The 12,066-nt window shown below is 42.4% G+C and overlaps 1 protein-coding gene across 3 annotated transcripts in view; it reads right to left on the bottom strand.

Annotated features, from left to right (window-relative positions):
* Positions 1–12,033, bottom strand: part of KREMEN1 (kringle containing transmembrane protein 1) — a 41,199-nt gene extending 29,166 nt beyond the window's left edge. For all 3 annotated transcript variants that reach the window (XM_034068297.1, XM_005147718.3, XM_031047767.2), the window contains exons 1-2: positions 11,070–12,033; positions 1,777–1,939 (exon numbers count right to left, since the gene is read on the bottom strand). In XM_034068297.1, the coding sequence (XP_033924188.1) occupies positions 1,777–1,939; positions 11,070–11,148 (242 nt within the window). In that variant the 5' untranslated portion in view covers positions 11,149–12,033. The remainder of the gene's footprint in view (positions 1–1,776; positions 1,940–11,069) is intronic.
* Positions 12,034–12,066: the final 33 nt, after the last annotated feature.

Genomic DNA, 12,066 nt, shown 5'->3' with positions numbered 1-12,066 from the left:
CAAAGGGGATAACCTAACACCCAGTAGATTGAGGTTAAAAAGCTGTATCTGGTAATCAAATAATTTCTCAGTCTTACACATCAGATTATAGTCTTCTTGTTCCTCATTTGCTGAGTAAAGTGAAACTCTAGTAAGGATAACTTGAATACCTGGATAAACATCTAGGATATTGCCACACAGCAACAATCAAAATTACCTTCTTGATTGTGCTGTTTGTATCAGAGTTAATTCAGTGGCCACTTGCCTTTATATAGCTTCATATTAGTTTGTGTACTGAGAGACACATCTCCCTGCATGCCATGAAAATTATTATGCACTTTGTGGTGTTGGGCTGAGTGAAGCTGTGAAGTTGGTGTAAAATGTTTTTGACAGGAACAGTGTTTTCAGTGCTCACATGCCAATCAGCTACGAGACTGCTTGATGGATTTATCTGGTTTCCAATCCATTTTCTCAAGAGAATGGCCAACTTCTATAGTGTTTATTTAGTAGGTGGCATAGTTTTTGCTACTTTGAAGCACTGATGTAGCCACTGGAAAAGATCCCAAGTCTTTTTCTTCCCTACCCTCCACCAGTGTTCCCCAGTCAGAAATACCCTGCTGAGACACCAAATACTCTGGAAACACAACTGACTCCTTTCATCAGTATGCTCATCTGGGTGCTGCATGTCACAAGACCTCTTCTCTCTGCTTTCTTATTCTCCATTAACTATCTGGTTCTGTCTCTCTCATATTTTCTTGTCTGTCTGTGATTAAATATGGTAAAGTTTGAAGGTGGCAACTGTACAGGCTCTATCCTAGAAAGCCTATAGCCTGCCAAGTAGAAGTATCTTCCAGAAGAACTGAGGTGTGGTTTGAACCTTCTCACAGAGGAAACATTGCTATGGTCCAGGTAACTCAGTTCTTAATTGCATGTGTTGAACATCTCTGTCCCCATTACACAGTGAGAGACACCACTCAGTTTTATAAGCATACTAGATGACCTGATGATTATCACTGTTTAAGAAATGTATCTATCAGGTTATTGCCTACCTATTTCCATAGCAAGTATAGACGGGTATAAAAACTTAGCTGGTCAGTCCTGCAAAGATAAAACTGCGTGTAACTTCCTGATGCACAACATCAGGGAGTTAAATGTTGCAGGCTGAAAAGAGTCTGCAGAGTCTAAAAGTCCCTGAACTTTGGTTCTTATTTGGCTCATAAATTCTGGAGATGTTATTTAAGTTTCACTCCAAGTTCTACCCACAGAACTTCTATCCCTCTTTAGAAGGCAAGGAAATGAAAGGGGATCTGCCATGGTTTAAGCTAGTGTTGTAACCACTGACAGTTGAGCTTCTGAATTCAAGTAACAATTCTTAAGTCACTGAAAAGCTTATGCTGAGAACTTAGCAAAAAACTCAGAAATGGAACAGAGAACAGAACTAGGCTTGTGGGTGAGGAAAAAACCCATAATGTTGCAGTCTGCCACAGACATTCACTAGTGCTTCTTGTGACCTGGATATTTTTTTTTATCTCCACCTTTTCATTTAAGTAACCTCCATGATGCCAAATATAGGTTGGATATATGATACGGACTTTGTGTGAGAGTTGGGTTGATAAGGTTATTCTACTAATGGTGCTTGAAGAGTCAGGGTACTGATTACAGGATAAACCAAAACCTATTAGACACCCATGGTTCTGACATTCTTCACTGCATGACAGGAAGTTTCCTAATTTTTTGTCAACTGTTTAAAGTAATACTGGGTGATCAGGCAACGTTAGTAGCAGAGATATTTCTTACCTGCAGTAGTTATGCTCTCCAAGCCCTCCCTCCCCATTGGGATATTTCAAAGTATTATAAGGATGCTCAAAGGTTTCATTCCAAAAAAGACAAGGTTTCCCTGCATATTGGGAGGTCTGGTTCTGAGTGCCACGATAGTCGGCCCCATTTGCTGTATAACATTCTGGGAAGAAATGGAAATGGAGAAAGAGAATGAATGTGTGAAGGTTTAGTCTTTGGTTCTTCTTCCCCCACCCTCCACCCCCATTCCAAAACACCATGTTTCCTTTCACTAACATATTTCCAGCATTGTTTAGGCAACTAAAGGTGCTGTCTGGGATGTAAGTTTTCTCTCAAACATCTATTGAAGAGATTATGATTTCATTACTTCACTAAACAATGTATAAGACAGGTCTGAAGAGTGGTTAATACAGTTAACACTCACTTTCTGAATAAGCATACTGTATTTTTACTGTTTTCTTTGTGTTTTATTCATCAGGTTGAATCTGTAACTTGTTAATTTTCCAGAAATGAAATTAGATGATGCTGTTGGTCTGCCATATATCAGCATACTACCCAAAATCCCGTGCCAGTGTAACTACAGTTGAGAATATCTACAGTTCTGTAAAGCAAAAAATTTGTAGGCATGGATCTTGCAAATGTTTACATCCCAATTTAGAAAAATTCTTAGTTTTTTTTTCCTCTGGTCTGAATTTCTTTAGAAAAGGACCTCCTTTGGCAGAATACAATCATGATACTGTCATTTGCTACTAACGTATTTATGCTTTCCGATCAAATTTATAGGTCAGTATTCTTCTGCCTTGCCCATATTTTCTCCCATTTATCTTTGTTTTCCTAATACTCAGCAAGTTAGAAATCAAAGCAGAGAATGATTTCTCTAGTCATTAAACATACCATCCCCTTCTCAATAGAACTACAAATCTCATGTTGCCTGTCTTTGCTATGTCTTATTATTGACGTCTTCTGATCAAATAAATATTCATATGCATGAACAATGTTAGCTTTACTAAAAATGCAAACATTTGTTATTAAATTGTGCACTGTGAGGGTGACAGAGCAGGGGAACAGTTTGCCCAGAAAGGCAAGCGTTGGAATCTCTATGTTCAGATGCCATCTTGACATGGTCCTGGTTCACCTGCTTTAGGTGACTGTGCTTGAGCAGAAGTCATCTAAATGATGAGCTCCAGAGATCACTTCCCACCTCAGCTGTTCTGTGATCACCTTCCAGAAATAATCATTGAAATGTATCATAAATAGGTCTGTCCTTGTTTATACTTAACACTTGGTAACATCTATCATCAATACATTTATTTAAAAGTAGTATCAAAAAAAACAACAGTTCATAACAGAATTAAAACTGCTACATGACACTGCTGTAAGAATTACAAGCAGTACAACGAGTACTGAGCAGCATTACTGGGTAAAGTCACAAACACTTCCTCCTAACTGCAGAACCTTGTTTTACCTGCTGGTATTCTCTGCAGAGACCATGCAACCACTGCAGAGATGTTCTACTGCCCCAGGGAAAGGGAGCGTGTTCTTAAGTGCTGATCTCAGTGTCCCTTACGAGATACTGTACAAACAAGGCTAGAAAGACCTGTATGGCTGAAATAGAAAGAGGTAAAAAAAAACAACCCCACTCTCAGTTTAATCCTGATATTAGCAGTACACCTTTTTTGTATTTAGAAATACTGTGAGAGATGGGAAAACATATTATTAAAACTTTGAAATAACTTTAGTCTGGGCCCACAAATACCAGAATGGTGCAATTATAATGATTATTTCACTGTTTTATTACACAGCAGATGAAAGCTGATGTTTTTGTGCCTTCACTGCACATTTTCATGCCTAGGCAAGTTAGGATTCTATTAAATGGAATTTTGTTGCTGAAGGCACAGGGGCGTCTGCACTGCCATTAACATATACTGCTATCATCTATGGACAGAAAGTCGTCTAAGTTAACAAAACCAAGTTTCAAGTCAATACTCTTCCCCACTGTAATTTACCTGACTGCCTTAGCCATGCAGGCTGCAGGCAAGCTACATACATTTATCTGAAAACGCAAATCTGAGTTTCCAGTATTGAGGCCACCACTATGTTGGATAAACATAGCAAAAAAAGCCCACCCTGCTTTAAAATCCTCACAGTGCTGCATCTTTCTTAAATACCTCTTTTTACTTTGCAGTTAATTAAGTTTTTCTATGTCAGCTGAAAAATACAAGTTGATGAATTTGGCTTAGAAGAGAGGGAAACATTATCAAACTGGACAAACAAAACAACATACATTATAAAGAAGCAATTAAGAGAAGTGATAAGCATATACATAAAAGACATCTACTTCAGCTTAGTGCTATTGCTTTTTTTGCTTTTCATTTCTGATGAACAGCAATATGTACTAACATCTACTTAGAAATGCAAGGAATGCTACAATACCTGAAGGTAATCTGGCACACAGACTAAACTGAAGTTAACATCAGTTCATTTTAGCATCTGCTAAGACTGGCCCATGCTCTAACCTGCAGCAGCAACTGACTTTCATTTTCATGTCAGCTGATTTTTTTTTGCCTTTTTTAAAATAGATTTTGTTCAAACTTTGTTGCACTACACTAGGGCTTTGAGGACACTGCACAAAAGAAAGAGTCAGAGCTCTTCGTCCCTCTTAGCTGTAATGTTTTGTTTGCAAGACAGTAGCTGTAACACTGCCTCCTGTACTTTTTGCACTTTTTCTTTTGTACTACCAAGAGATTTGGGAACAATGTGCTATCTGAGCTGTAGTGGTTTTGTTAGCATCTAGATTTGGAAGGAAGAGGCAGTAAGATACAATGTAAAACCAACGATTATCCCAGAAAAACTGAAATGGAAACTTCGTTTTGGAATTTAGCAGCTGTTATCATATAAAATACATACGTTTTTGTGTTACAGGGAATTTGCTAGGAAATTCTGATTTTGTTAATTATTAATAATAATTTTGCCATAGCATGGAAGTGCATTCTTTTCAAGTAGCTATTGGCATTTAAAAATCAGGTCCTTTGTTCTACACTCTTTTACCTTAAAAAATCAGCTTTGTGATCTGCTGAGATATCCTTTGTACAGTTTTCTATAAAATTCCTAGCAACATGAAAACAGATCTCTCTGCATATTCAGTATCTTGGCAGTAAACATCTGAATTCTATTTGTTACATAGAGATTTTGCCATATTTTGTTGCACAACAGCCAAGACACTACCTTTGTGATCTCACTATGAAATTAATATTCCCAGTGTGGTAAAGGTGCAAAATGAATGTTTTGTCTGCAGACAGATCACTGTCCTCTCCACTTCTAATCCTCAGGCTGCACTTTGAAGACAAAAACCCTAAGAGATTTTGGAGGAGATCAGAACCTCTATCTTTCTTTTCATCTTGCACCATTGGTGCAATAATCCTGTGAAAAAAAGAGAGTTTAAAACAAAGGTCAGCCAGATTTGTCTGCACAAAACTGATTTAGAAGAGTTCAGCTAACGAAAACAGAAAAGAGTGAACACTAGTGGTAAAACTCAGGCTTACTCAAATTACCTGATTTCTCTTTGGTAGATTATGATCATGTAGAAAGGAGAGAAAAAAACACAATCAACCAACCAACCCACAACAATCACATTTCCTTTACTGTTCTGGCACCCACTGGATCTGACTGTCTTACATTGGCTGATACTTCCATGTTACTTTAGGCTATGAAGCCCTTCACTGGGAATCTAACTAACATCAGCACAGTAACTCAAGAAAATCAGTATCAGTTCTATGAATTTCTGTTTTGTAAGACTGTGGTACTATGACAGCTTGCACTATATCCAAGTCCTCTCCCAGTGGCAAAGACAGCAAGGGAAGAACAGGCACTTTGTGTAGGCCAAAACTGTCAGCTTTCTAGAAGGCATGACAAAGCTGCTATGCTTGATAGATTTGTCACACGGTTTCTGTTCATGTACCCAAACCTGAGTTTAAACTACCCTGTCAAGTGCAAACCTGGATTAAATCACCAGGGTTTTAGGCAGGACATGAAGAAAGCTGTGACCATTCAACTCCTGAAGTGTTCAACCTCCTCGTATTTCTAACATCTTAGTCACCTGGGTTTCAAATATAGTCTGAAGTAGAGGCTTGTGTCAAATCCATTATTAAAATCAATGTCTGTGATGATTGTTGTTGTATTAACTGTCTAATGACCCTGCTGCTTCTACTGTTTTGTTGGGATATCTGCAAACAGGATTAGTCAGAGACAGAACCACTGCAGTGGTTCTAGTCATGAAAAGTTGGAAGGTTCCAGCAGGTCCTGTTTGAATAATGCTTATGAGCTTTAGTGAGAAAACATGGACAGCAGTGTGTTGCGGATGCTGCTTCTGTTTTCAACATATCAGGTGCTCTGGTTGACAGAAAAATAACTCTTTTGAAATAAATACTGAGACTACAAAAGTATGTATTGAGTGGCAAGTACTAGAAAGAAAAAGCAAAAAATATGCCTGGGGATGGTTGTCCATTATGAGTGAATGTTCAGTGTGTGATACAGGTTCACAATTAGGTTTATTAGAGCCAGATCAACATTTGGAAGATCAAACAGCAGCTGTAGTAGAAATTTTTTCCATCTGTCTCAGTTCCTTCTTCAATGTAGGGACCTTACAATGATCACTTACGCCTTTGTTACTTTGGGACTGTATGGCTGCCTGCACTCCACATGTGCCACTTTAAGCACCACTTTAGGATCACTTGAAAAATTAAGGTAGTGCAGTATGTAACAGTCTAACTTTTTTTACTGAATGAAGCACTGATGATAAAACATTGACATTTCAGAGTCTCCAATGATTTTCTAAGATGTTTGCTGTAAGTTTTGGAAGCTTCTCAGAGTGCTGACTAGTGGCTGGACAGATTAAAGGTTGACAACAATTATCAAACAGAAACTAGCCTATCTGGGCTAGAAATCATCCTGCCAGCTGCCATACTGACCAACAAGAAGCAGATAAATGAAAGGTAAACGAAAGTGGCTCTTTAAATCTTGGCTTTCATTACAGTGGTGCGATAGCCAGAACATGAAATGTTCTGTACGGCAAGAAAGAAAGATTCCTTGAATTTACATGTTATAGCTGCCTGCTAAACAAGTTCTCACTTGTTTTCCTTACAGCCTTTCAGAAGAGTAAGAAAAATGCTTAAGCAGAATGTAAGAACGTGGAACCAAAGGTGCCAGGTCTGATAATGACTCCATATCAGCTGCTCAATGCACACAGGGCATGGTAAGAAGACTTTTAAGTCATTTCCATTCTACCTAAACTGTTCTAGTTCATGCTAGAGCTTGCAATTTAAGCACTCCTCCTTAAATGAAAGCACTGTATGTAGGTGCAGATGGCAACAGTTACAGGCACTAACCAGATGCTGTAGTCTCTAATTTGATTGAAAGGCTATAATTAGACAGCCAAAACACTTCAATGAGAGAGTAATGCACAGAGCAAAGGACAGAAACCACTCAACTGATGCCAAGATACCCCACCAGTACAGAGGCAGGGGCCCACGGATGGAGGGGCAGAACACCAAATTACCTTCTTCAGATGTGAACGTTTTTGTTTCCCTGTGGATGCGAATAGGGATTCTATTATCATAGGTTGCCACAGTTCTTCATGTGGGAACACTGATTAAAACCAGAAGAAGCTTCAGGAGATCAAAGAGACAAATACAGCTTCTGTGGTCATTATTAAAAATATTTTTAGCAGTGCAATGGCTTTCTTTGAAGATTCAGTTTTATCGATTGAACCAAAGTTCATTTGCCTACTGTCATATGACTGGTCAAAAAAAATTCATCTCATTCCATACTGTGTTATGATGCAAAATAAATGCTTTTGTGAAACATAAGGCTGCCTTAGACCCATGCATGGGAAAATTAGTGTAGTGGTTTTGCATTTCAATATTCTACTATTCTAATTAATGTGAATGTAACAAAAGCCCTTATTAAAACTATCAGGCCTATAATGTAGCAACACAACGCAACAGTTGATACAAGCTCAAGAAAAAAACTTCAGGAAAGAATGATCTTTGTTTAAAATTACAGTTTCCAAAATCACTAGAAATTAACGCCCCATCAGCTAAACTCTGATGTGCTGCTGTGACAGTGCCTGGTTACCTGATAATTTATTCTTTGCAATGCAGGGGTACTCTGTACATAGTTTAAAAATCATCTCCCTCTCATTTCTACACATCCACACACAAACACACATAGAGACACACATACAATTTTTAAAGTCCTCAAACGGAATTGCTTTTGCTGGTCAGAATTAGCAGTTTATGTAGCATTGGCCTGAACCAGGGAGTAGCCACAGTGCACACTCACCTGACATTTGATCAAACCTTGACTTATGCATCTGTCTGTCCTGTAAGAAGCATACAGACGTGGCGCTCCATACTTGTGCTCCCTGGCAGTGTATGAGTTGTTATATATGTGAATTCGCTACTCTTGTAAAACTTTGATGTAAGTTTTAAACACCTTCAATCCAACCACTTTTTCATCACTTCTCCTTTTTTGTTTATTTTTGTGGGTTTGGGATTTGCTCTATTTTTTCCTCTTTATGGAATATATTTGAAGCAGGTGAATTAGGACATAGCATGAGAGGCAGTTAACCTTAATTCTAATGCTTAAGAGTAGGTATTTTGTACATTTTTTTTCTCTTTGTTGTAGGATACAAACATGCTATATCAGCAACAGCTTTGCAGCTGCTGCCTAGTCCTCAGCCACAAGATGCAAACACGCTTGTCTTGTGATTCTTTATCACTGGAAGTAAGAATGTATGATGTGGCCCCATAAGAATTTCTGTTCCTTAATACACTCATTTGTTTATTTTTCTTTGTGAAGTTTTAAAACTGTTGTTCCATTGTCAAGCATGGCAGACTGAATCCCTTTGGAAATTTTATCTGGATAGGCCATAGCCACTGTGCGGATGGAGAGAGTGGTCAACTGCACAACAATTATAGTGTGATATGACAAAGAACGCAAATTTTGCAGCTGGCAGCATGTAATCCCTGCCTCCCTCCTGCTTTTTTGGCTCCATCCTGCCTAAATCCATTTACATAACTGGATTTTGAGTTATGAACTATGCATGTAGAAGCATGATATGCTGAAGTGTCTGACTATTTCATTTTCTATTTGTCTGGTTAGATATGCTTTTTTGATTATTTCCATGACAATTGCTTCAATCTCTTTGACTTTGTAATATAAAACTCACCAAATTTATACAGTCTTTTAATGTTAGGCTATCTATTCTCCCATCTCTTATTTCTGATTCACTTGAGAAATGTGGTATGACCGAAGTTTGAATGCTGCAAATGTCAGAGTTTGGATCAATAGAAACTGTTAGACATCACACAGTGAAGCAGAAACATTCTGTGAAAAGCAGCACAGTACTATGTGCAAAACCAATAGTTAACTCACTCTAATTTCTGACAATTTGAGTAATTTTTCATAAGGCAATTCCAGAAGTTAAAGCTTCCCTCCTGTCTCAGTAAATGATGGTGTGACACAGCCTGTATTCTGACTGCATTTTACAATAATATTAAGATGCGCATTTTATTAAACTGAGGAATAGGGATTAAAAATACACTATATGACAAACTGCCTTACAAAAGAAATATCCATGTCTGTCATTTCAGAATTCTGCTAGCTGAAGGTACAGCCTGACCCAGCTGATTCCATTTTGTTCCTGTGGACTGACAAGAAGATGATCCTGGGGTATGGTTTGTACATGTTAGCAGCTCTGCAGATTTGTACATGCCATAAAAATTACAGGTTCTTGCTGAAGTGTAGATGTGAACTGGTTCAGGTTCTTTAGCACAAGTCACAGAGGGAGCAGTGCTTTCTATATCCTTTCTCCTTTACTACCCCTTCAGTCAAAGGCAGTATTCCTCTCAGTAGTTTTCCCCCTCCTCCTGCCATAGCTGCTTGTGCTCAGGCATCTCTGTCCACTTTAGTGGCTCCCAGTGCATGCAGTTAGATGTTGGCTAAAGGGGGGAAGTGCAGGTGTGTGAACAGGTACAATCCTCTCAATAGCCTATGAATCCAGCATTCACACTGGGATATATCCTCTATTTGCTGTCATGCAGCCTGCTGTGAGGGACATGGTCACAGATGGAGTGTTCTGTCCACAGTTCTGCTCAGAAACCTTAAAAGAAGTTATTCTTCAACTTAAGCAAGAGAAGAAGTACCTACTGTGTGCACCAAACATGTCCTAATGGTACTGGGAACAGGCCATTGCAGGCATGCTCTAGGTATGTCCCTATCCAGGCAGCTCTCTACACTCTTATCTGAAAATACAGTCATGTTTTACTCACTTCAAGTAACTTCTCAGAAGTTGTAAATTTTACTTTTTGAGTTCTCTGATAAAATGCTTCCTTCCCTCTCTCCCTCCCCACCTGCAATAAAGTTCATGTAAGTATTTTCCAAATCTAATTAAATATATCTACAGAAACTTAAATGCCTGTTCATGGTGAAAGTAGAGCAAATTCTACATTATAAAGAATAACGATTAGAATACACAAAACGTATCCAGGTGTACCACGCATCTGATGGCTCTGACACTGTGATGAACTGAAACAGCCACTTCAGAACTCATTAAGCAGTTTATCAGAGTGGAACTGTGGTACTTGAAATCATCACTAACAACTGAGATGAGGACAAAAGGTTGCAGAGACATCTTAAGTGAAGAATCACAGTAACAGGTAGCAAAGCTTAAGGCTTCCCCAATTCCACAAAGGTCAGAGGAGTCCATTCTTGACAGGCGCTGGGGCAGCCACCCCGAGCTCTCGTTCCGCAGCGCTGGTTCTGTCCTGCTGCCACTTCATTTCTCAGTGAGTGTACCCACGCCCCACAGTCCCTGTTCCTTGCAGCTGCCTCTGTTCTGCAGACCTAGCTACGAAACCACGTTTACAGAGATACGTGCTGCTCTTCTTCCTTTTACCTTACGCCTCCACAGTCTCCCGAGCTCCCAGCTCAGCGAGCACAGGGAGATCCTCAGATACCCCACACGCTGCAAACCCCCGCGCGAAAACACCCCCTGCGCGTCTGTGCGAGCAGCTTCGAGCCGTGCCCCGCAGCGGCAGCAGGAAGGGACGTCGTCGCGACCTCGAAGAAATAGTGGTGGGCGGCAGAGCCCTTTGCCGGAGGCTGCGCGCCGGTGCAGCCTGCGGGGTTCGGGGGCAGCCCGCCCCGCTCCACCGCCATCCCCCGTGCGGGAGGGGGTGGCGGAACGGCCCCACACGCGCCCCCCTCCCGGCTCCCTGCGACGCGTCACTCACCGGAGAGAACGGGCTCCCGGCAGCAGCTCAGCGCCAGCCCTGACAAGGCCAGGACGGCAGCGAGGGCGGGGGGCTCCATGGGCAGCGGCCGCGGGGCCGCACCGCACTCGTAGGAGGCAGCCCCACCGCTCTGGGGGCAGAGGTGGTCGCGGGCGGCCAGGAAGAGCGCGAAGTGCGGGAAGCGGCGGCCCTACAGCATGTGTCCTGAAACTGCGCCCCGGCGAGGTGCCGAGTGGCAGATGAGGGATCCTATTACCAGCCATGTGACAGGAAAGGATAGAGACCAACATCCCAACCTGCTGTAGCGCGGGGCCGGGGAACCGCTGCCTCTGCATTTGACACCGACGGGTTTAAGCTGCCGGTGCCTGTTCCAGTGCCAGCGCAGGGGTCCGCAGAGCCCTCCGCGCTGGCAGGAACGCCCCGCCGCCAGTGAGGAACTGCCTGGAGACTCTTCTCCCCCACTCCGCCCCAGGAGCGACCCACGTCTCGCTCTCGTCACCCTGCTGTGCCCTCACACCGGACGCACGCACGCCGCGGTCGGGGGAACGGCCAAGCAGGAGCCTGTCAGCCCCATAACCCGGGCTCTGCCTGGGGCTCGCCGCTGAACCGGCCCCACGCTCGCCCTCCAAGCTGTGGGTCCCAGGGAGTTGTCTGCCAGCAGACGGGAGCGCGCAGGTGCAGCTCGTCTCATCCCTTGCAGCCGGGCCGGGGGTGAAGAGGGCAACAGAAAATGGACGCTGTGAACTGCGTACGGGTGCCATGGAGCCCCCGCCCGCTTACAGCCGCTTTGCGCCAGAGAGCCGCGCCCGAGCAGCGCCTGCCTGAGGAACACGGCCGCGAGCGGCGTGGAACCGGTACCCACGCGGCCATTTAGGGCGTCGTTCTACAACTGCAAAGGCACCTCCGGCTCAGCGGGACCGGCCGGGAGCGGAGCACAGCCCCACAGCGGAGCGCGGCCCCGGCTCGAGGGCAGCGCCGCAGGGACCCGCCCCACAGC

The sequence above is a fragment of the Melopsittacus undulatus genome, chromosome 12 (assembly GCF_012275295.1).
Source record: "Melopsittacus undulatus isolate bMelUnd1 chromosome 12, bMelUnd1.mat.Z, whole genome shotgun sequence".
Lineage (NCBI taxonomy): Eukaryota > Metazoa > Chordata > Aves > Psittaciformes > Psittaculidae > Melopsittacus > Melopsittacus undulatus.
This window is presented reverse-complemented; position numbering and strand designations above follow the sequence as displayed.